At 39.1% G+C, this 25191-nt stretch overlaps 1 protein-coding gene across 1 annotated transcript in view; it reads right to left on the bottom strand.

The window, feature by feature from the left end:
* LOC139209562 (copine-9-like) overlaps positions 1-25191 on the bottom strand; it is a 127014-nt gene that overhangs the window by 18409 nt on the left and 83414 nt on the right. The window contains exons 8-16 of the mRNA XM_070839325.1: positions 18197-18260; positions 16023-16126; positions 15447-15551; positions 12525-12566; positions 7721-7796; positions 7340-7393; positions 7103-7164; positions 4874-4920; positions 3654-3835 (exon numbers count right to left, since the gene is read on the bottom strand). Of these exons, the coding sequence (XP_070695426.1) occupies positions 3654-3835; positions 4874-4920; positions 7103-7164; positions 7340-7393; positions 7721-7796; positions 12525-12566; positions 15447-15551; positions 16023-16126; positions 18197-18260 (736 nt within the window). The remainder of the gene's footprint in view (positions 1-3653; positions 3836-4873; positions 4921-7102; positions 7165-7339; positions 7394-7720; positions 7797-12524; positions 12567-15446; positions 15552-16022; positions 16127-18196; positions 18261-25191) is intronic.

Below are 25191 nucleotides of genomic sequence, written 5' to 3'. Positions count from 1 at the left end.
TAACAATGACTCATACTCAAAACAAATACTGGACCAGGTGTCTCATTAGTTTACAGAAGTCTCTGTAACTTTGTGTTTAGACAGAAAGCAAATTTCAAGTCATTCACCAGTGTGCTAACGACAAACGTCAGCTGTAAACTAGCTGCCAAGCATGTGGGAGCTTGCCTTTGTGTTTGTGTGTTCAGTTAAGAAACTCCACTCATTCCTATTATTCTCTTCTCTGTACATTTATGAAGAAGAGTCATACATCTCAGATGTAAATTGGTCTTCTGAATACCACTGAAAGAGGACTCATTCTTTCTGATTATTTGATAGGATGTCTAAAGTAAGGTTCATATGGAAATTTGATTGGAAGACACTGGGCCTCATGCATGAACATTTTCATCTCATCTTAAACGTCCTGAATTTTTTTCTACGAGGCTTACACTCCAGAGCCCTGACTCTTATTCTCTAGAGCCCTGTGCGTGACTGTATTTTTAATGGACTGGATTTCTGAACCACTGATGCTAACACTAATCCCAAGTCTACGCCGCTTAATAGGGTCTTTCAGCTCATTGTTTTGGTTTAACCAAACATGTACTTTTTTTGGTTCAGTCTCATCACTCACATTGTGTTTTCAGCACGTGTCTGAAGCTGTCACGTCACCGTGCTACTTGCACCAACAGCTGCAAGTAGCTTTTTCATTTCTGCTTTACATTTGCATTTTTTTGCGATTATCAGCATGCGTCTATTTTCAAATATGCTAAATTTGATTATTTTCCACTGTGTAGGCCATTCACATGAAAACTTGAGTAGTAGTGTTTGTTTACTGCATTGCTAAAGAGGGTCATGTTATCCAGCATGGGTACAGTAAGTGCCCGTCCACAGAGCATGAAAACGTTGAAATGATTTCGTACCCCCATGTCTAACCCGCATTCAGCATTTGCAAATCACCAAACAATGATGAGACATTCTAAAAGTCTAACATGTCTGTGTTTCCTGTCAGTGGCCTGACGCTGTAGCTGTTGACAGCTAATCATGTTTTTTTCCAAAGGCAGGTTCACATGCATGCTCTCTCCAAGATTATTTTCTTAATTATTTCCTCTGGGACTGGAGTTTTTGCTTAATAATATGGATGACTTGAAAGCATCAAAAACAGATTCCAAAGACAGTGTTAATTAGGCACAGAGTCAGTGATTCTCAAAGTGTGGCCCACAGGCCAATAGCGGTCCTCAGAACCATTTTGAGTGGCCCCTGAATGTGACATGAAATGCATGCTTATGATTTATTCATCCGTCGTCCCTTTCAATACTTTCAACAGCCTGCATTATAATAAATGACTACGCTGCTGCAGCAAACTGGGCCACCCTATTAAGTGTCTGTCAGGTTAGGACAAACAACTTTGTTAATGTTTCAGTATCATTGATACTAGTGCTGTTAGCTTAAGTTAGCCAGACAGCAAGACAATCGTGACCCGAGAAAATCAGCACGTTTAATCTCACAAGAGAGGCTGTGTTGATGTAGTAACACATTTAGTCAGAATGTTACTGTGATTTATGTAAGCTCCTATAACTGCCAAAAGCGAAAATCTCTCTATCGCCCTTACTCCCTGCAGCGGGGAAGCTTTCTGGCATCTTTAATAAAAAATTATGGTTTTGGAATGATTGTGTTTTATCTGTCATGAAATCACGAAATATCTTATATCTAATAAAATAACATATCTAAAGAGATGCCATTTTAAGATTTTAAGATGCAATTATGAGATATCTAAAAGTGCATATGTTCATATGTTCTTTATTAGGAGTTGATATATACAAGAGCGACTATTAATGAAATGATCGTTAAATGAACCAGGGTTGTGTCTGAAGATACTTTCTTGTTTTATAGACATAAACAGCATAGACTGCACAGGTTATTATCTCACTATACCCAACGTGAGCCATATATTATGTGACAAGATACTAAGCTTCACATTTGATTTACTCGAGGTTGCTCGACGTGCTACAGGCAGTTTCCAAACAATGGATTCCTAATTAGAGTTGCCTTAGCATGACACGGCGCTGGGATTTGTCACGCTGAGGTGAATTCTAATTGGGAAAGCTGATCGAGCTGCTGCTCACATGGAAAGGAGCAAAGTTATACAAAGTGATGAAGCTAGACAAGCCAGATGCTGATGCTGTGGTCCACCAGTGACTTCTGACTGGGAGGGCGCCAGGAGGATCATGGGATTTGACAAACCTGATTGAAGAAGACAGTTTCAGGTCAGAGAAAAAAAATTCTTCAGTCCACTAATGCAAGACCTGAGGCGTGTCATTGAGATGTTTACACCCATATGAAAAGTGCTGGTCACATTATCATCTTCTTAAAAAACACTCCCACTAATCTTATCCTGCAGCCTTGGAACGGCTCCAAATATAAGATGACTCTCTTTTTTTTTTATATCTTCTCCCACCCACTTTTATCCTCATTTCCTCTGCAGTAACTGTCCAGGGAGACAGATGTGTGGAAGGATAAGTCATCTTTTTTTTTTTCGTTTTGCTGCTTTGCTAATTGCTTTTGTTGCCATCCTATTGGCTGACGAGGGCACAGCAGAACATCATCAGAAATGCTCCTCTGCGCTGCTGCCTGTCTGTCTGTGCTCTATTCTATCTCCATCACTTCCATACCATCAAACGGATGGTTTCTCTCGACGTGCAGCGTGATTCACAGTGTTTTCTTCCTCCCACCTCTTGTTCCTTTCCTCTGCCTCAGTCATCCACTTCACAAGACTACTCCACAATGCCTACAGCTTGTGGGTTTATGTAACCTTTCCTTTCATTGACTCAACAAGTTGTCCTGAGTTGAATTGCTGCAAGTGGTTCAGTGCATTGTGTCCTTGAGTGTGAACAAACAAAATGGGGACTCACACACAACAACATTCTTCCATAGCTTTAAAAGTGGTCTATACTCCACAGGGAACATTTAACTAAACATAAAAACAATCGCATTCTGTTAGTTCTTGTGGTTACTTTATCTCAGTATGGCCATGCTTATAGTAAGTGGAGAAGGGTTAAATGGTCTTTTAAGGGATTTAAACACGCCCTAAAATACTTCATAAGATAACAGCTACTTCATGAAAAATTGGTGAAGCGTCTAAATGGTTGAAGCCAATTATCAGTATCCTCCATACCCCTCATCCTTATACTGTGCACTGTGTATGGATTCTATTGCCTTTAATTCAGGATTCAGGTGCAGTTTAGCACTCATGTTCAGCCCGGTTACTCACAGTTGTATTGGTTAACACAGGCTTTTTCCAAAGTCAAAGGCTTTTGTTTTTGCCCTGTGTGTTTGACTGTATTTTTATCTGGCAAAAAGTCAGCCTTGAAGAAAGTCCAAAAAGGAAGTGGGCTCCACATCAGCAGTCAGAGACCTTACGTCTGACCGACAGACACATATCAAATCCTGGCAGTGATTCAGTCAGAGCATGACAGAAGTCAGCCGTAAATAAAACCTTCAGGTTGGCAAACGTGTTTTCTGCTACTGCTTATCATCAACTTAAGTTTCCAACAACAGAAGTACCTATTCACTGAATATCTCAAATTGTTTTCTACTTTTATCTAAAGAGAGGCAACAAAATTGTATTTTCTCCCTCCCTCTGTCGTTCTCAGTGCTTTTAGACTCAGCCTGTCTCTTACCAGTGGGAAGGCATGGGAGATCTTGCCATCAGGGGGGAGTTTAGCTCCAAAGCCGTATGCTGGGAAGAGTTTGTCGCTGTCGTAGTCCTGGATAATCTCCCCCACTGCCTTCAGGGCCATGGCGTACGCATTCATCTGGTATGGACTCATGTAGTGCAGGGAAGTGGGCTGGGACGGGTTACCTGGAGAGGCAAGACCACACCCAAGACACAGACAGACACACACACACACACACACACACACACACACACACACACACACACACAATGCAGGGGGATCTTACATTATGGAGGTATTAGAAAGGCATGCAACAAGATTAACATGACCAAATATTTTTTCTTTCATCTGATTATGGTAAATTTATTAAAGCCATGTTCACTGAAGTTAATACATGCCACATCAATGAAACAAGTGTAGGCGAGGCTTGTTTATCTGTGTAGCATTTGCGTATTTCATACAGAAATCGGTGAAACTATAATGGGATACTGCTCCTTTGGGAACTTCAGCCATCTACTTAGAATCTGTTACGACTTTTCCATACGCTGATCGATTCCAAAAAATCACGCATGCAGAGATGACGATACATGCTGGAAAAAAAAAATTGTGTTCTTTTCCGTCAGGTTTGTATTATCACACACACAGAAATGACAAAAAAAAACATGACTTCTGGTCTGAATCCTTAAGAAAAGAATGTGTTGTCTCCACTGACAAAAAGTCCAAACTTTATAATTATGTATCAAAATACCTATACTTGACCTATACAGACACTAATTAGTAAGCAGCACTTCTAGTTATGGGTATGAAAACTGAATGCCAAACAAAAACAACATGTTGATTATTGTGTCTGTTAAATTGACAATTTTTAGAAATGATGTTGTGACAGGGCTTCTGCACAGTACCACTGGTGTGACGGATCGTTCGATAAAGTAAACCAATTATCTTGTTTGTTTGAAATTACACCAAAGTACAGTACCACTAATTATCTGACAATGCTGCTCGTGTCTAGGCGTATCTAAGAAAGTATGTCATATGAGCAGTGACAATCATATGTTACCGAAATATTACAGAGGTGACCGATCAAGATCAACCCAAGGGTGACAACATAGTCCATAAGCAAATCAACAAATGTGATAACCACAAACGTTGCGGGTGACACATTCTCACTGAACAACAGAAATGTGGACATTTCTTGCGTGCACAAAGATGTAACGCTGTCCTACCGTTGGATGCTGTGAAGTCTATAGCCACAGTGAAATTGAGTTGTGTCCTGGTGAGAGATTGAGCACATCAGTATCATTCAAAGCAGAGATGTTAGGAATGTGCCAGGAACTCCAGATGGGAACACATTCACAGCTGTTCAGGCAAGACTGAGAAACTCATCAAAGGTGCACCGCTGTCGCTTATAAAGCACAAGGCAGGGGATCTGCACCATGTTTCAAACAATACGGGCTTCTCGAGTCCTTCACAAGCGCTTTCTAATTCAAATGCTGATAATATTTTGCGATGACATCCAATGTCTTTACATTTGACGATTTTCAGCCTGAAGACTTTTTATGCGTCTCAAGAGTTTCACTCATATTACTAGAAATCACATATTGCATTCTAAATCTTTGGGAATACAATGAAGGGGAATATTTTAGACTTGAGAATGTGTTTGCCTTGCAAAGGAGGGACTGCTTTCAATTGATTTCAGTGCAGTATAAAAGCTAACTTTTAGAGACTTGCAACTTAGATCACAGAGAGCATCATGTCTGTGTTTTATGACAGTAATGTAGTGCCTCAGTTCATACAGAAACAATGTCACTTTGGCAAAAATCAAAAAAGACTGTAAGGAGTTTAACAATAAAGTAACAAAACGTAAGTAAAAGACTCCAAACGCACCACCTGCTGTCATTCTGATGAGATACTGAATTACTAAAGTCCTGGTCAGTTATTTGAATATTTCATATTCAGTTAATAGTTCAGTTAGATATTCAGTATCCTCTGCTTCCCAACATGAAGGTCTAAATGCCTTTTCAAACCCGTCTCCACACTAACAGAAATAACATGCTTGTGAGAGAATAATGAATACCTTATTTGTTGACTCAAATGTAGACAAATTTAAATCTACTAATAATACTGGAATCCTATTAAATACTTACAATTTTCTTATTGTGAAATGCAAACCCCTCCCAGGTAGCAAAGACCCCCAAATACCCAGAGAAAATACAGAGGATATGATCACAGTGTCCTAAAAGGTAACTATAGCCCTGCAATCAAAGCAGACATAATGCTCACTGTGATCGCTTAACTTAGGTTAAGTCTCCACAAACTGATGTTCACTGCACTAAAATAAATGATTCGCTGGCTTGAAAGTAAAAATGTGACATTCGGCAATGTAGAAGTATATAAATGATGATACCTGCTTATAACTTACTGAGGTAAATTATTGATTTTAGTAAAATCAGTTTTTTTGCTGTTTAGTAAGTGGAAAATTAAAAGAATAAATGAAAAACTATGATACTCATGGTAATAATCATCTGTTCCTAATGAGAAGAGTTCTGGTTTTACAAAGCTCAGCCTCTCTGAGGTTCCTGTTTATCTGAGTGCTGAAGATAAAAATTGAAAGGGACTTTAATAACTAAAAGCATGGCCACCTGGTGGAACTCACCTTGTTACGGTATTTAGAAAATACTAGAAAATAATTTCAAATGTAAGATGTGATTGAAATTTCCTACAAATAATAACTTGTATAACAGCAATTAGTGGATTCACTCAGATTCACAGTAAAGCTGCAAATTTTCAATGTCAAGTTCAACTTTGGTGAACTTTGACCTGTGAATTTTTGCCGCTGGCCAACACGTTTCGACCTTTGGGAGGACAGAGAGTGTGAAATGGACGAAGCTGTCGTTGCTTATTAGCTGTCTCGCACCATTAGCCTTTATTTCTGTCAGAGTAAAACATGTTCTATGAAGTAGCTGTGGTAGCTGCGAGAAAGTGTGTGGTGCAAATATACGTCTTTTGAATGAACTGCATTAGCTATCCCGTTAGCAACAAACCTAAGCTAATGAGCTAACAAGTTTGCTAACTGACCAACAGCAGTTAGTTAGCTTGGATAGCTTTTATTGAACATTTTATTGAACAAAAATGATAAAAGCTGTACAATCAAGAGTAAATGCCAGAGAGACTAAACAGAACAATAGACAGAATACATAGAAAGATAGAAAATATAGACAATTGAGACATTGTGAGTGAGCACTAGCACTAGCCCAGCCAGCTAGCTCAGGTTAGCTCATTAGCTACTGCAGTTCAAAAACCCATTAAAACCAAATATTTGCACAAAGACACGCAGATTAATTTCACAGTTCCACTTTCAGGTGTGACCAGGTTTTAGAACAAGTCACACTGTGGAATAGTCCTTTAATGGCTTCCCATAGACACTGATGAAAGATTAGAAACGGAGCTCTCACCCTCCTCTGATGAAGTCGACAAACGTGTACTCAGACTCCACTTTGAAAGACAGCAGAGTCACCTTGAACAGAGAGGACAGAGAGTTAAAGGGAGGAGGGGGAGGACAGCCGGAGATCACAAAAAGGGTCACGGGAAACACCATCCGTTCGCTGTTAAGACATGTCACCGCTCTTCATGACTCTTCTTCGCGAAACACGTGACAGCTGCCGAAAAAAGAGACTCAGAGCAGGTCTTACCGTCCCTGAGTTGACGTATTTCTTCTTCTTGCCTTTCTTTTTAGGATTCAAAACCTTGACCACAAGACAGGAAAAAAGAAATGAGTTTTTCGACCAAATATTTCTGAGTCATTCATTTCATGTCTGAGCTGCTGTTGGTAGATGTCAAAATGATTCTATCCTCAGATGTGGGATGGAATTTATAATACAAGAAATACTTAAATGAATAATATATAACATTGTCAAAGAACTATTGATGTTGTTGCAAGTTACCAAAACACTGTTACATTTTTTATATCCTTTACATATTCAGGGAAAAGTTTTGGAGAAAATCTTGGATTCCTTTTTAATTATTTGCTGATCGAGTTTTTCAACTTATTCTTGGCTATCCTTGTATTTTACCTCATAGACATTGAACTGGCTTTGGCCTCTGGACAGTTCTCTGTAGCTGGTGGTGAACTCTCCAATAAAGTCATGACTGGCAGAAACATTAATTTCGACATGAATAGACAGAGAGACAACAGAGAGGAAAATGGTTATACTACATCAGCAACATATTCCTAATTTCTAATCTGCTATAAAGAGAATGATAATTCCAAGAATGCCCGGCACTCTTAAAGTCTTTCAATCACACAAGAGAGAAAACAACTCCAAATTTGTCGTATTCTAATAAATTGTAAATGCAAGCAAAACACAACATTAAAGTTGCATTTTTTTGTGGCAGTGGAACAAATTGAAAACACAGCAATGTCATATCTTCACCCTCTAAACTTGGATTTCAACATTAGTTTTGATTCATGTTTCCAGTCCAATATTCGCTCTCCTTTTAGCTCTGTTTTGGTTCCCACCAACTTCTGAGAAAAATGTCTGTCTCTTCATCTGCTAAATTTGCTCATCTGCTCCACTATGTTCCCCATCTAGTGGCTAACCTTGTCTGTCTGCTGTTTGGTGCTGGGCAGGTAGCATGCAGTGGATTATTTGAGCATTTTATCTAAAAACAGCTTCCGGCTTTTGCCAAAAGTGAGATAAACATGAGCGGTGAGACTGGAGGTCCAGCTGGCAGTTCCAGTCCCACTCAGACTATAAATAATATAAACCTATTTCACTTTAAAACCTTGTTCTGCTCAGGATGAAAATTTAAATAAAGTGTGACTCTCACATTGAGTGTCAACTTCAAAACACATTTTTGCCATGTGGATAGCCAAGAAAGTCTGTGACAATTTCAGTATAAAATCCCATATTACACCCATTGATCCAATGTCACAGCGGGTCACGACTCAACTTTTGAGGCTATTTTTTGTGAATAAAAGCACACACACATGCTCAAAACATCAATCTGAGATTCTGACCATTTTCTCATGCTTTTTAAATTCAGCTCCTTACTATGTATTCCCAGATTACCAAATGTGAGACACCAGGTTTAGAAGATGAATTTGTATTCTACCCACAAAGTGGAAGCTAGCATGCTAGCCTGACTAGCTTCCATACATTGAGTTGAAGCTAGTTAGCCTAGCTTCTTAACCCCACTGATTCCCACTAAACATTGTTTTAATGTTTTTTAAACACTTGCTGACTCACTGGCAGCTCCTGCACACTCAATGTTGTCCCAAATCATTCAGAAGAGGTTTGTCTAGCCAGCGTCAGCTTGTAATCGCAAATAGCATGGTGCTGTAACGCCAACACTTTATAATTACTATAAATGTGATTTGAATCATGACACAGAGTAACATATGGAGTCACAGAGACACAAGGAATCCTCAAGTAAATCACAGATGGGGCCAAGCTATCAGCGTGAGCTAATTTACTGCCTGAGTCGCTGTTGGAAGTGAAATACTATAATGATGATACTGTACTAATCAATTCATCAGTGCAGATTCAAAATTGCATAAAAAATTTGTGTCAAAAACATTAATCCAGATTAATGCAAAATTAAAGACAAATTGTATTTAAGTATATATAGGTATATATTTTTCATACACAGTAGACAGTATACAAGAGAAAAACAAACACTAATGTCAACTTGCAGTGAATTTTAATTTTAGTTTGACCATAACTGGCCTGTCTGATTTACTACGTTACATTAATTCTGATAATATAAAGTTTTAATCAAACTACACTGAAATGGTCTAATTTGTAATAAAACAGCATTTGAATTTGCATGGTCACTGCACTTTATCTGTGCCAGAATGAAAATCTGTCCCGAATATCGGTTGAGAGGTTCCTTTAAGAGAAAAAATGTTTGCATGAGTTCAACACACTATTTTTCATATGAACAGGAAAAAAAATCCCCCCCAGCGTCATCAGACTGGCAAATATCAACTCTCTGCATGCCCTTAGATCATCTCTGCATCTCAATATATCACCACCTGAAGCTGTGCGTGACACCAACGCTGCCTGCATAATGCTGGTATTTAGAGGGGAATCCTCAAGGAGTAAACAATGACTTCCATCTCCCAATGGGGAAAGAAGGAGGATGGAATATAACAAAGGGAGGAGGTCAGGAAGCCATAAATAAGTAAGAAATATAAAGAGGGTATGTGGATGCATGTGGATATGATGTACTGTTCAATAATCACAAAATGCTTGTATGTACAAAGAAAAATAGAAAAGCTGAGGCAGGCGCAGGTGAGCAAGACCCTGGGAGCTAAATAGACTGTTGTGATGTGACATTTCTATCCAGGCTGTACATGGGGCTGCCTTCATGGAACTGAGTGGATTGGTCTGGGGAGTGTGTTGTCCATTAAATGATGTATGCAGTTATCGATGGGCATTAGTCTATGAGTTCTTTAGCAATACACTTTTTCAGATTAATCTTGTTTGTCACTTAATCCCATCCAAAGGGTGTTACTTGTCATTTTCGGTGGTAATCTGTGTTGGGTTGACTTGTTCACTCTCTGACTCTGACTCTCTTTTCTAAAATACTAACCAGCATCTTTACTTTTTGGTAACACATCGTCTAGATACAGTGTAATTACTTGTTTGGGTGTACCAGGTGGATGATATATTCAGTGGATATATTTTTTTATGGCCCTATTTACTCCCATTCCAGAAATCGAGAACTAAAACTGTGGTGCTCTAGAGAATTGCAGATTTCAAAATTTTCAGTTTTAATGTTTTTCCTATAATTGGAAGTTAGTTCTGAACTTGAAGTACACTGAGGGGATGGTAAACAGGCTTTAATTGTTTAATGGGTGAAAATGAGTTTTAACCATATTTTACCCATATTTGGCAAATGTTCTCATTATCTGGACACAATGCATCCCAGGCCCACTTTCAGAGAGCATTTTGAGGGCCCATTTTATAAAATGAAGGTTTTCTTTTTTTTCTTTTTAGCAGAAATAGTAACAGAAATTACAATACTGCTGACAGTAGGCCTTATCTATAGATCTTTATGATTCTTGGTTTTGGGATTTTGTGACAATATGACATAGTCCATTCAATCAATATCTGCCTTATGAGCCAATGCAAGCACATACAGAATGAAAGACATAGAGTAGCCTAATACTAATATCTAATACAATATCATATCTACCTCATATAATATCTAATATTAATATAATTGAAAATTGAAAATTTTATTGCATGTGGAATAGTAGGCTAATAGATTAGAAATGGGGAAACTTGACATTAAACATTGACCGTACAAAGGAAATATGGATATATGGACTGTGTTATGGATAAACAAATGAAGTGTACGCCTATGCAATGGTGACAAGAGCAAAAATTAAATGTAACATGTGCATAAATAATTAAATTATGTAAGAGTGGAGGTTGAATATAAAGCACAATATAAAGTTCAGTTTGATCTAATCTAGTTTGATACACACAACACTGTTGGCAATACACTGGTAAAGAACACTTAGCCTTTTTTCATTGTCTAACTGCTCCCCACTGACAGCTGTGACAGCAGCTCTGTTTGTCCTCCAGCAAACTCATTTTATTTTTTACAAAATGTCTTTGTCACATCAATAGGACGCTCTGGACATATTTGTTTGCCAAAACAGATACATTTTCATATTAGTTCAGTTGCTGAATATAAAAGTGATATGCCACAGCATTAATGGAGACTTGTGTACTCCAGTTGTACTTCAGTTCACTTACATGAGCTTAAGGTTCACTTTACAATATGTTATGATATCTCAGGATTTCAGACCAGAACAACCTCACCGCTCCCCCACTCCCTGCTGCTGCTGCCACTCTCTCTTGTTTGTCCTTATTTGTTCTGTACACAATCGCTGGCTGATAACCTCTCTTTGCTTTTGTTCTACGGTGTTAATTCAGTAGTTTAGCTGAGTCTGTCGCTGGGCAGCAGCTCTGATTTGATAAGCTTGGACTACAACTCACATAGAGGGAGTGTAACTGCAGTCTCTGCTCAGGTCACTATTACTCCACAATAGAAAATAGTTGTTTAATGTTCTTAATGTGATGTAGCCAACATTTAAATGAGCACAAACTGTACTGGGATCATTACATTCAATGGGTTTAATTGTCTCTGTGTGAATGACAGCACACTCTCTGTACTTGCTTATTATTACACAGCCTGAAATCTTTTCATCTAAATAAAAGTTCCTTTCCGTGATTCCCTGGAAGGACAAAACATAATCATCTGTCAAAACCTAAAGAAGCAACTGAGTATGCAGATATGCAACATAATTACCACAATGGCTGTCAGACTGACAGACTTTACTGGAACACTGCAAGACAAACATTTACCTTTAGTTTCCTACTGTCTTGCAGATAGTGATAGGGATTTGCAAATCTGGGAGTGGGGATTTATAAAATACCACAAGAATTTCAAATGAACCCTAACTGAAATTTATGGAAAGCGCTAAAACACAGATGGGCAGCATGTAAAACCTACATGTGGTTTCCAATTTACACCCACAAGTCAATGAGAAGAACTTGTACAGTAACCCACTATCACTGAGGTGGAGAAGCTATGTCAGCACTGCGGTCAGCGCTCATAAACCCTGACCTCGTGTCCACTCAGCTGCAACCCAGTTGTTTTTGATTTATCAACCAGCATGTGCGAGGCGGGTGGAGCCATCCATCTGTTCTAATATCTAATAATATGTCTTGAAAGAACTGCCCCCAGACAGAACAATGTGTGACATTTGGACATTTGAGGGATTCAATCTAGAGCTGAAAATGAATAAAGTCAAAGAAAAAAGGAACAATAAAAGAGAGATAGCGAGCGAGAACTTACCTTCCGTCTCTGTCCCAGTCATAAACGTCCACCTTGACCGTCCTGGAGGAAGGTGAGATGAGAGAGTGGATGTGAGACCGACAGAGGTGAGATTCACCGAGAGGAGAGAGTGTGAGGGCGAGAAAGAGAAGCAGCAGAGAGGAAGAGGAGAGAGATCCACAGAGGGACAGTAAACTTTTCTTGGCCTCATATAAAAGGATATTTCACATTTTAATAGCAACACAAACCAGGATCATATCAGTATTTTCGGCACTGACCCTTATACGCAATGCAAACACAGTCACATAACATTCCATTTATAAACCTGACTGGTAGGTATGCGTCACTAAAACTTGTGCTCCACAGTGTTGACAGCTCCATAATAATACTTGTTGTGCTCTTTGTCATAGCAGGCCAATAGTATAATGGGATATGAAAGGACTAATAATATCAGTGTCTCTCACTGGCTCATCAAGTATCCAGCAAGTACAGCACCTACTGTAGAATACACACAACATCTTGATTGTATTTTGCTTAGACCCCTGGTGACCAACCACTATATGTGCTGTAAAATACCATCAACCATCACCATCAACTCTTACTGCAGCTGGAAAAGTTACCCCTTAATAGTTCAGGATTATTTCTGTAGGGGTTTTTTGGATACATGCTACAATTGAAAACTGTCAGATTTGGCTTCAATCAAGTCAAACAGTCAAAAGAAGGTAAAACGTTAGAGTTCTGTACAGTTGTCACAGTTAGAAACACTTCAAAGGGAGAGAGAGTTTTCCTGTACCAGTACCTGTACCTGTCTGGATTTTGAATCTTAGCACATTTGCATTGCTCTGGCTGCTCCTCACCTCTAAGGTCCTCGTTTAAATTAGGGTTTGGGTATAAGCTTAAGAAATATGAATTAGGTTTAGTTTAGGATTAAGTTTAATTAAAAACTTGGACAACTGGCGTATGGCCAAGGTAAGTACAGTTATTTAGTTATATATCTATATTTGTCAGATTGCAGCTGCATTGCCTCCATGTTGGTCTCAATAACACCAGCACTGGCCTGAGACTGACAGCATGGCCGACTGCTGGCATTATTCTGACCACCACAGAGTCCAGCGTCACCTTCACGTGTTCAGCAGGAATTTAACTCAAAAGCATGATCTAAAAAAGTAATTCCTTCCAGTAGCAGATTAAAGGTTTTAATGAAGGGAAACTCACAGTCGCAGAACTCACAGAACTCTGATGACAAATCTAACAACCAAATAACTCGCAGTAACTAGCTGTATAACCCAAACCTCATCCTAAACTAATAGGTTATCAAACAAATTTCAATGAGTTCAAAAAATCTATCACAACTGTGAGAATGAGCAACCCAGTCAGTGAAATAGTCATGAAACGCCATAAATTTATTTTATCAGTCCACTTCATTTTAAGTCATTTCTCCTTCCATCCTGGACAATCTTTTTTCCGTCAGACCAAAAGCGGCTCGGCTGTTTCTACGAAGCCGAAGATTCTCTGCTTTTCCTCGCTGTCGTAGCTTCCTGTTAAACGTGTCGACATAAAAACACAACAGTGTCCTTCACAGCTCAACAACACGGCGGACTAATGTTAAAACAACCAGTTTTCATTATTTTCTCCTTGATTCTAAAAAACAGCTTTTCTCTGTTTTTCATAGCGGAAACAGCATCATTAACAACAAGCCTCATCAAACGTTTATATGGAGACTAACACATACATCTTATCATTATTATGATACTATTAAATCATTTACACTACTGAATTAAATCATAGATCATCCAGGTGCATGTTATTACTAATTTGGCTGCATTAGATATTTGATATATTTGATAGATGTATTTTTTTTTTTTTTACAACCCTTCTTTGTAAACTGTAAGAACGTGTGTGTGTGTGTGTGTGCATCAAATTTAGCCATATAAATGGGATGAAAATAGGGTTATCAAGCTGGATTTTACACTTCATATCCCTCATCTAATCCTTGCACTTTCATGGTTTCTCATCAAACTGAACTTTAAATGAATTGCATCCAGCCTCCACTGTTACACAATTCAATTGTTTATCCACGTCACATTTAATTCTTGCTCTTGTCACAGTCATATATTTCCTCGACCTACATGTCATTTTTTAATCCATAGTACAGCTGTCCAACTGTTATGAAGACCTTCAAAAACTACAGTTCCCTAGAGCTGCAACATTTGACACAAATCAACATCACAGCCATAGTTCTCAGTTTAGGGCTGTAAATAGGGTCATCAAATATATATATATACTGAATATATCACGTCTAGTGCACCCAAACTAGTAACTACACTGCATCTAGATGATCTATGTTATGTCAGGTATTTAAGTTAGTACTATGAGGATTTGGGATGGCGGTTCTTACAGTTAACAAAGTAAGGTTGTAAAAAGATATATCTATCGAATGTATCAACAATCTAGTACATGTGATTAAAATTTCGTGTCTATTTCACAGACTTCTGTGAGACTGGGTTGCAATGAGAAACCAACATGGAGACATGTTCCACTGTCACTAGCAGAGCATAAATGAACTCATCATATAGACTGGCTACACTCGGTAAGGTATTAATCTATAGCTTCTTGTTAGCACTGAAAGTAGTTTGGTTTTTTAAATTCTATGTCACGCTTTGTGTCATTTAACATTTCAACTGTGTGTTTTAGTTCCTCACTTTTGGACATAATGCATATCCAGTGTATTTTTTCAGTGTCCCTTTCAACAGCCATAATGATACAATATGAAACAGTTTTTTTTGCCAAGATGACATGATGTGTATAAAACTGTTTAAACCAACAGGTGGAAGATCACTTTTCACCTGCCAGCAGTCAGACCCCTCAAAATCCTTTGGAAATTCTGAATGGATTGGTGGATCATATTACCATCTAACCTCTGACCCTCAGCTGTCTCCTCACCTGTCATAGTCTCCATTACAGAGTGCTCGAACGGGGATGGTAAATGGCTGCCAAACAGGGTTCAAATTGTTCTTGATCACCTCAGTCTTGTGGCAGATGGTAAACCTGGGAACACAGAGACAGCTCGACATAGTCAACTAGTTTGTTCAAAAGTACAAGCCAAAAAGGTTCCTACTGTGGTCTGATCTCCACTTCTTGTAGTATGTAATATGCAAAGTTTGCATAAGTAGAGAATATGTGCATATATGTCCAATATTCTTTGCCCCTGGGTGAGTATTCAAAGGTAGCTCGTTCAGACTCACAGTCTCTTCAAATACATATCAAGTGTAAAAAATCTTCGGCATGAGACAGCAGAAAGGGAACAGGCCCACAGAGGGTTTTGATCCTGAACTGTCTGAAATATTGAAGACTACATACAGTACTGTAAGTACAGATTAGAACTTTATATCTCAGAAGCCCTTCTTCCAACAGCCAGCCAAGAAGCTTTCAGACTCGCCTCAGCTAAAGGACTGCACAATGAAGGATTTACAGCCATTTAACAAACACACACACCTAACAAAAAAAACACACACTCACGTCCCATCCTCGTTGCTCCGGTAGAAGACGAGGAAAGGGTCAGACTTGCCAAAGAAATCCTTTTTGTCCAGCTTGTTGGCACAGAGCTGCATGGTGGCTATGTCCTGGGAGAACAACAACAGCTTACTTTTTTAATCCTGCATTCATTTCTTCCAACTATGGTTTAGTTCAGACTCACAACTGAACTTTGAATTTCACAACATTTACTCATGAGTTCACTTGGAATTTAGCCTTATTGCTTGATACCTTCCTCAGGCGCACAGAACACACTGTGAACACTTCAGGACTGAAAACTCACATGTTAGGACATGAGACTTCTCTGTTTGTGACTTGGCTGTCTTTACTCAATGTAAGATTTGACCATTAGGACCTGAGACTCACTGGCCAGTTTACAGGTTCACCCACTATGGCTGAAATGATATCGTGTTGGTATTTGGTGAACTTAATAAACTGACACATGAGTGTACTTCAGTGGTGGAAAGCAACATGGTACATTTACTCAAATATCCCACTTTTACTTTTACTCCATATTTCAGAGGCAAATATTTGTATTTTTTACTCCACTGTATTCAACAGCTGTTGAGCAAAAAACAGCTAAAAACACGACAAAATACATATATTAATCTAAATCAAGTTCTAATTTGTTTTGGTGAGTGGTCGAGTGTGACTACAATAATGCTTTATGAGGAGTCCCCATAGTGGCCTCGCCTCTACCTTATCTGTTATTCTGTAATTCTATTATGTGTATTTATCACTGACTTTACCTTACATCAGTGTGATATTACTATAATAATTTATTTATTTAAATTTATGACATAACAGGTTTCTATGAGTCCAAATAAGTAAATAAAAAGTGAATATGACTGAAACAGTATGTGTTTAAGCAGATTTTCCTCATTCCCCCGCCAATCACGTTTTCAAGCAATGAGATATACGTAGACATAGAAAACATGGGGCCGAGAAAGCAAACCAGAGTAACTCGAGAGCTTATGGTGACATCAGTTTTGCAGCTTGAAACATAAATTGCTCAAATTGCGAAAGTAATGGGTGAAAAATGCAAACCTCCCTTTGAATTCAGAAAGCGTTATTGACTATTTGCATTTAGCCACCTGGGAGAGAGAATAGAGGTATTGGTGAAGAAGAAACACTTGTTTTAAGGCAAAACAGCTATCACTGCTTTTGCGTGTTTATATACTGTATATATATATATATATATATATATATATATATATATATATATATATTTATATTACATTGCTTTGTTTCACTGTGTGACTGACAGAGGTGGAAAATGCATCATATACACTGCAGGGTCCTAAGCTTCTGCACTAATGTAAAACATCTAGATGATATCTCATGTCTGGCTTCTTCAGCTGCCTTAAACAGTGATGTCCAGGTGCAGTAGAGTGCAGACGATAAATCAGGTACAGTACAAAAGGTAAAGACACACTGGTTTGTTATTAATCATAAAACCTTGGATAGAATTGATGTTTCATCCATGGAAATAAAACCAACCAGGGCTGGTTTTCCTGAGATAGGCGTAGTGAACCATAACTAATAGATGTGAATGTAAACTCTGAGTTCTGCAGCCCTGAAGCACTCAGCAGTATACCGTCATCACAGCTATAGGGCCTGAAGTGTGTTTAACCTTCCTCACATTCTTATGCATGATATAGTCTGAGAAAGGTTATACTTACTTTTGTGTATTCATCACAGAAGACTCCTTCCTCAGTATTCAAATCATTAGCAGCTTGGATGTAACTGCATATGTTTGCATTTAAAAGTGTATACTGCAGCGCCATGGTGAACCTGTTTGTGTGTGCTTGCATGTGCTTCTCTCTTTGATTGGGGTGTCTAATTATTTACCCACTGTGGCAAGAAAAGTGAACTGTAAGACTGGATAAATAATTCATGAGCGGCCCTCATCATCACTTTGAAGGAAAAGTACAAATTCACTTCCCCTCCACTTGATGCAGATGACAAAATTATTCTGAAGTCTGCGCAGCCATTTAAATTCACTCCGCAAAGTTAAAAATGGAAACACACAACGTGCATGTCATGAATTCAGACTGTAGTGCTTAACTTTCTGACCCCTGTCTCGGACTGTTTAAGTTACCGAGTGTGTGTGTGTGGGGGGTGAGCGTGAAATGTCCAGAGAATGATCTGATACTAACCCGGCAGTTACTGAGCTCCTCGGCTGTGAAGATGATGGTTCCACACTTCTTCCCGGGAATCCCACTGAGAGAGAAAGAAAGAGAGAGAGAGAGGCTGAGGAACAATGGAGGACTACAAAAGCAATAAAAAATTGTCCTGCAGTTATGTGTGGCTGTATATATGGTCATGGTAATTTCCTGCCTCAACACAAGTATGTGTGAGCCAATATTGGTATCAAGAAATGCAATAATACTTGAAAAAGAAGAAACATCAATGATTAACAGCAACCTGCTCCCAACACTAATCATACATTTTAATATATAAATAAAACAGCTACTCAGAAACAGAATACTTTTTTGACTTTTTTGCCTTTTTTTTTTCTGCCACCAGTCCAAATCTCAGAAGATTAATTAAATCCATCATTGTTTCATGGCCCAGTAACGTTAGATAACATTAATGACAGAGACAGTACGTTATTAAATGCAAGATGTAACATGTATTGTCATATCTCCTTCTCGGCGGTTAGCTTTAGTGTTGTTTTTGCCATGAGAACGGTTGTTAGTATTCTTTAGCGTAGTTTTTCTTGACAACATGAATACTGTATGGAGCAGTGGTTTGTCACAGTAAAAAAAAATGCGTCATTTTGCTTCAAAAAAAGTCTACAAAACAGCAGATGGTGGAGTGAAGGAGTGACTGGCTGAAGAAAAAAATGTGCGTCTAACCTGTAAAGCTTTGGAAGTAACAGCGTTTACTGATTTGATCATCACAAATGCTTCATGCAGCAGGCTGCACGAGTTTTAACTGATCCTTTGCCACAAATCACACAATCAGACAGTAACCATTCATCCGTTAATCCCATTGCAGCCAGTCACATTACATCCTGTTGATTAATCACAGCAGCAATGAAAGAGGTACTGACCCCTGATCAGATCCTCACCACTTGCAATTATCATTTATAGGAAGAAAAAGAAGACTTCTGCTCTGGAGACATGTCACCAATCTTCTATCTGATCAAAGCCCTGTTCCTGCCTCTTAATTTATCTCAGGGGAGAATGGACTTTCACTGACTGTGATAAATTACAGAACAATCTCTGTAATTGTATTGAAATTAGATCTGGATTGGAAACGAGGCCTGAAGTCATTTTTCTCAAAGGGAGGAATCCCCGGGACAGTTAGAGCTGAATGCTGATTTCTGCTCCACCTTTAAGCTGCTAGAGGAAGCTTTGTTTCTGCTGTCGTACCTGTGGCCTACTTCCGCCAGTGTTTAATGATCCCGATCCAGGTTAACAGACAAGCTTTCAGGTATTTTCTGCACAATCTGCACAGCTCCTCGTATCTTTTCTAAAGCTGTGTTCACATTGAACACAAAGCTAATTTTTAAAGTGGATTGATCAAACACAAATGGAAGTTCAAGGTAATCAGCTTGAGCAGAGAACACATTTTGTCTTGTTAAACATGAACCTGTCTGCTGTTCTTCCTCCAGTTTCCTGTCTACGCAAGTTCTGAGCTGTCACACACACAAATACACACATTATTACATGTAGATACATCTGAGATTCATGTTAATAATGTTTGAATGAGCCCGAACACAGTATTTCCTTTGCTGCAGCAGCAACGTGATACTTGGCGCCTTACAGAGTATTCTGACCTGCTATTGACTATATACGACTATTGGCAATCCATCCAGTAGCTGTCAAGATATTTGACTAAATATCAAAAACCTGCAGATGATGCCAGGAAGAAAAGTCAGAAGATCCATGAAGTCATTCCTGGTGTTAGTAAGATTGATCCTTAAAGTACCATCACTGTACAAAATTCCATGGCCATCCGGTCAGTGGTGGTCAGCCAGTCCGTCCCCCACTTTGTTGTAGACTAACATGTATGAACAGTAGTTGATGCTGTAGAATAGCATTTGTTTGTAACATTACACTCACATTTTCAATTGAATCACAGTGATTCGATCAACGTTGGTGGGCTCAACACCTGCACTCACCCAATAAAGATCGATGAAATTAGCTGATAACAATTCTTGAAATACCTTTTTGACCCTTTTATTTCTAATTGGGAATCATACAAAAAATCTTTAAACAAAAGCACTTATACTGTAGTTTATAATTGGATTCTTCTTCAGACTGGCTTTTATGAAGCTGTTTGCTAATTGCTAGTCTGCTAATTGCCTTTTGGGGCATAATTTCGTACAGACATTCATGGTTGTAATACAAGTCCTGATAACTTTGGTGATCTATGACTTTGATCACTGCCACCTCAGTGGTAGAGTGGGTCGTCCCTCAATCAGAAGGTCGGGGGTTCAACATGTCAAAGTGTCCTTGGGCAAGACACTGAACCCCAACTTGCTCCTGAAGCCTGGCTTCAGAGTGTGAATGAGTATGAAAGAATAGTCTCCTCCAAATTACATTCCTCCTGTATGATTGATGTGTGAATGGGTGAATGAGGATGTCATGTAAAGCGCTTTGAGTAGTTGAAATAACTAGAAAGGTGTTATACAAATACAGACCATTTACATTATTTTATGACCGAATACCTGAAAAACTCTGTTCTCTGTATTACGTGCTAATGAGCAAATGGTTGCAATAATGGTGAACATGCTAAACACCAGCTTTGAGTATTGGGTCAAAGCAGCACTGTGCTTCAGTACACCCTCACAGGGCTGCTAGCCTGGCTGTAGACTCATAGTCTGGTTTCCCTGCCTATGAAAGACACTTGATGCCAGGCAACACAGTATGCTGTTAGCCACAGTTTTGCTTCTCCTTGTGGTGATACCTTGTTAACGGTTGAGAGGCTCTGAAACACCCGGAGAGCTATTCCCGGTTTTAGCTCCCAGCAGACTCTACATGTATTTGTTTCTATATTCTTCATCATGTCCCTATATTAATTTGCTTTTTTAGTTCAGTCCTTTCTAAACTTATCTATGTGGAGATTTTCACGTCTGTATAAACAATATATAAGTACGCTTGATTCTAATCATCCTTGTTGTGCGTTGCTCTGGTTTTTGAACTTAAGTAGTCCCAAAGGTGACACAGTTTCATAAAACCACACCTGTCAAGGGTTTGGCCCACCCCCCTTCTTCATAGTCCAGAATATCTCAAGATCTGTATGCGAGGGGATTACATGCTGACAGAGAAAGCTGCATAATTAAAAAGTTTTCAAGTCAAGTCAAAAAAAAGTTGGAAAACCTTTGTCATCCACTTGAAAATTCCCCATAGCTGCGAGTCACACTCCACTCCACAACGCGACATGGCGATTTGTTCCATCCACTTGAAGCTGCACTGCTGCAAGCAGGCCGCCTGATGCCGAGCTGTGATTAAAATGCCGGCTGAGATTCACAGATGTCGCCGTAAACATCTGTGACACATACGAAGGCACTAACACACCAGAACCCAAACACACAATCCATTATGCTGGAGGGAACCACAGATAATAATATTGCACACACACATAATATATTCTCCTTGAGAAGCTGTTTCCTGTAACCTTGAACCTACCGTGGCTTCGCCTCAGTCAGTCTATTGTCCATTCCTCAGCCTATTTTGTGAACACAGTCACGTAACCCCTGCTGCATGAAGGCAGGTAAAACTCACCAGAAACAAGAATTAATTCCTACACTTCCTTCCTCTCAGTGTAGTTTTGTTTTTAAGCAATCTCCGCTGACCCTCCCATTCAATGAAGGATGCTAGCAGTGATGTATGAGCGTTTGCTGCCAGCTATTGCTGTGATAATGACTTTTGCATGGTCATGGGGGATGATGGGGATACCTGCAGCATGGCAGACAAACACACAGCAGCACCACTTGTCACAGGAGGTCCTGTTCCCATTCCAGCTGCACCACTGCTGCTATAAGCTCTGGGGTGGTGAAGCAGCAGCTACATGACCGGAGCGGAAGCATAGAAAGATGGAAGAAATCGATATGGCGAAGATGAAAAAAATAACTGAAAGACAGGAGTCATCAAAGAAAGTGTGTGTGGATGTGCGTGTTTGAGTGTGAGTGTGTGTGTGTGTGTGTGATGTATAACATGCTTGTATAACATGTGTGGGAGTGGGGACCCACATCAGGCAGTGGAACATGTGGGAGGAGGATAAGAAATGTGTGGGAAAACTCCTGCTGAAGGACCTCACACACACACACACACACACACACACACACACACAGTTACACAACTCTGAACAGACATTAATACACTGAAACAGTACATAAAGCCCCAAACTCTCTCCTTTTGTTTTAGTTTTTTAAAATTAATTAATCATTTAATTGCAATTCAATACTTAACTCACATGAAGTGGGGGGACTCGCAAGAGGCAGAAAAATAAACAGTAGCCCAAATCAAAGCAGCAGACTTCAGTCCCTTACATCAGAGTCAAGTAAAAAACAGTCTATCTTCAGCACAGCTAAGACCTGAATCTGGCACATAGTCGTGTCTTTAATACCTGACCTGAAACTGCCAAGTTTGAGACCTGAAACCAAAACACCTGAGACTCAAGGTTATATTTCATTTTTGACCGACCCACAGCTAGCAAGGTTAGAGTGCAACACATACTAAGGATGCCATTTGATACTCAACTCCTGAGGAGAGACTGAAGATGTAGTCATGGTACAGAAGCACATGGTCTCTCATTCAGTTTCTGTTCTGCACTGTAAGGACCAGTGTTGACAGAGCTGCCAAATAACTGTACCTAACCCAACCACCCAAAGCTTTACACAGAAAATCTATTCAAATCTGAACCCAATCCTAATACTTCTCCTTCACTTCCATGATACAGCTTTGTTTCATCAGACCCACTCTGCCAGGTAAATGTGTATATTGTATGAGACTTGGAACTGGTCATAACTGATGGAGCAGAGTCCAGGATATCCTCATTTTGACCCTCCTAAGTTCCTACATTTCCCATAATGCAACTTCATAGTGTCTTTTCGTTCGACCCTCCTTGCCAGATAAAGGCCAACACTTTCAAACTCACACTTTATAACCAAATCCATGTACGATACGACTAATATGTTAGCTTCCTACATTTTGACTCTTGGGCTCACTCAGGTCCTTGAAATGGCAGATAAGATGGTCTGCAAAAGATCCCAAACGAACAAAGCTCATTAAAGTTGAACATGGCACAAATTTTCTTCACCTCTGCGTGCAAAAGAATGAATGAGCAGTGAATCCCTCCCAGATTCATCTCAAGCAAATCTTGAAAAAAAGAAGAACTCTCACTGAAGTAATAAAACTGACTCATGTATATACTTTGTATAAAAGTTAAAAGCACAGTATGGGGACAAAGTCAGAGGATTCTAAATGTAAAACATACAGTAATTCCTTGTGCTGAGCAGTAAGTCTGTGAAACCATGACTGTCACTGATGCAGTACATTCCTTTGATTCCTCTATTTTTCAAGACGGGAAGATAACAGAACAATATGAAGAAGACTTTTTTTAATGCAGAAAATAAGCTACAGTGGAATGTGCCCTCACAAAAGATTTGACTACTACTTTATTACTCTGGAAACTAGTTTTCCTGGAAACATGTAGACAATTAAAGACATGCTCAGCCAATGTTTTTTTTACCTGTGTAAAGTTTTGGTAAGAACCTGTGCTTGTCTCATGCTACAATCAGAGAGAAATGTACCTTTAGTTTATGAATATGAATATTCAAGAGATTATCTAATATTTCTGTTGTCATGTAAAAAAAAGTGTCAAATTTTCAGGAAACATGAAAAACTAACGTATTTGATTAAAACCAGAATTTTTATGCAGGATTTTAAATATTTTTTTACAGTTTTTGTATGCAGTAAAGGAAAGGAAGGGAGCAAATGAATTGAAACAGTAATGGAAAATGATGTTGAGTTATGTAAAGCTGAGTTTGTCAAGATTACATGAATATTATATAACCTCTTTGTGGCCGTGTCAGGACATCGCATACTTGTGGAGGGTACACAACATGATCAACCAGGACTCCCACCAGCGAATGCAGCAAGCCATCAGCCTCCTGACTACACGTGCAGCGTGGGGGATCCCTGTCAGAGCTATAAATAAATGCATGGAAATTAATGTAAATGCAGCACTTTCAAAGCACCATGAATCAGTGCGGTGCCTGGATGACTTGTGCTGCTGCCTGTGATAGGTGATGGCACACAGTGTCTTTGATGTGGTAGTGTGGGACTACTGTGTGACATGATTGAAGAGGAATATGCTCGTGCATGTGTAAGTAGAGAAGCAAAGTAACAGAGTAAATATATACCTAAATACTCATCATGGGGAGTACCAATGAAAACACTTGTATGATGTCTTCTGTCACTATGGAGGGGCTTTGTCAGGTCTGAGAAAATAACTCAAGTGATGTCACCCAGCTTGGGCTAAGGTTTTTAAGGGATTTGTTTTAACACTATACATTTTTTGTTGTATACATCTTCTTTGTTTTACATATTGTATTTTCTATATTTTTGATTGATTTTTAATTTGACTGATTTCAGCCAATCAGTCATGAGGTCCAGGCTCTGTATACAATGCAGAAATATGTAGAATAGGTGACAAATGATAAACTGAAATGGCTTAAGTTCCCCTTTAAGGGTAGAAGTCTCCTCATTATTTGATGCCGATACAACTGTGACCATTAAAGTCTCTGCCAGAATATATGATATATGATATATGATCATATGTTGGCTATCATGTTGTGAGAATATACTGTATATTCCACTAAACTGACAGTATCTATCTGTTGAGATCATTATTTACTTTTAAGGGGAGACTATACTTTGGTTTTGTAGCTCTCACCATCATTTCTATTGGTTATTATAACATCGTTCACACCAAAACTGTTGCTGAGATCTGGGAAAACAGCAACACCACTATGAAACAGTCAGGTGGGGAAAAGAGCGTGCAGACCTTTCCAGGGTTTCTGGGAATTTTTGAGCTTCCTAGTTTTTTTTTTGGTAATTTCCCTGCATTCCCAGATCTCATCGGTACAGTTATATCATAGCTGACGGAGGCAGTGGTCAGAGCTACAAAAATAAAG

Source organism: Pempheris klunzingeri, chromosome 2 (genome assembly GCF_042242105.1).
Source record: "Pempheris klunzingeri isolate RE-2024b chromosome 2, fPemKlu1.hap1, whole genome shotgun sequence".
Taxonomy (NCBI): Eukaryota; Metazoa; Chordata; class Actinopteri; order Acropomatiformes; family Pempheridae; genus Pempheris; species Pempheris klunzingeri.
Note: the sequence above shows the minus strand (reverse complement) of the source record. Positions and strands in the feature narration are given on the sequence as shown.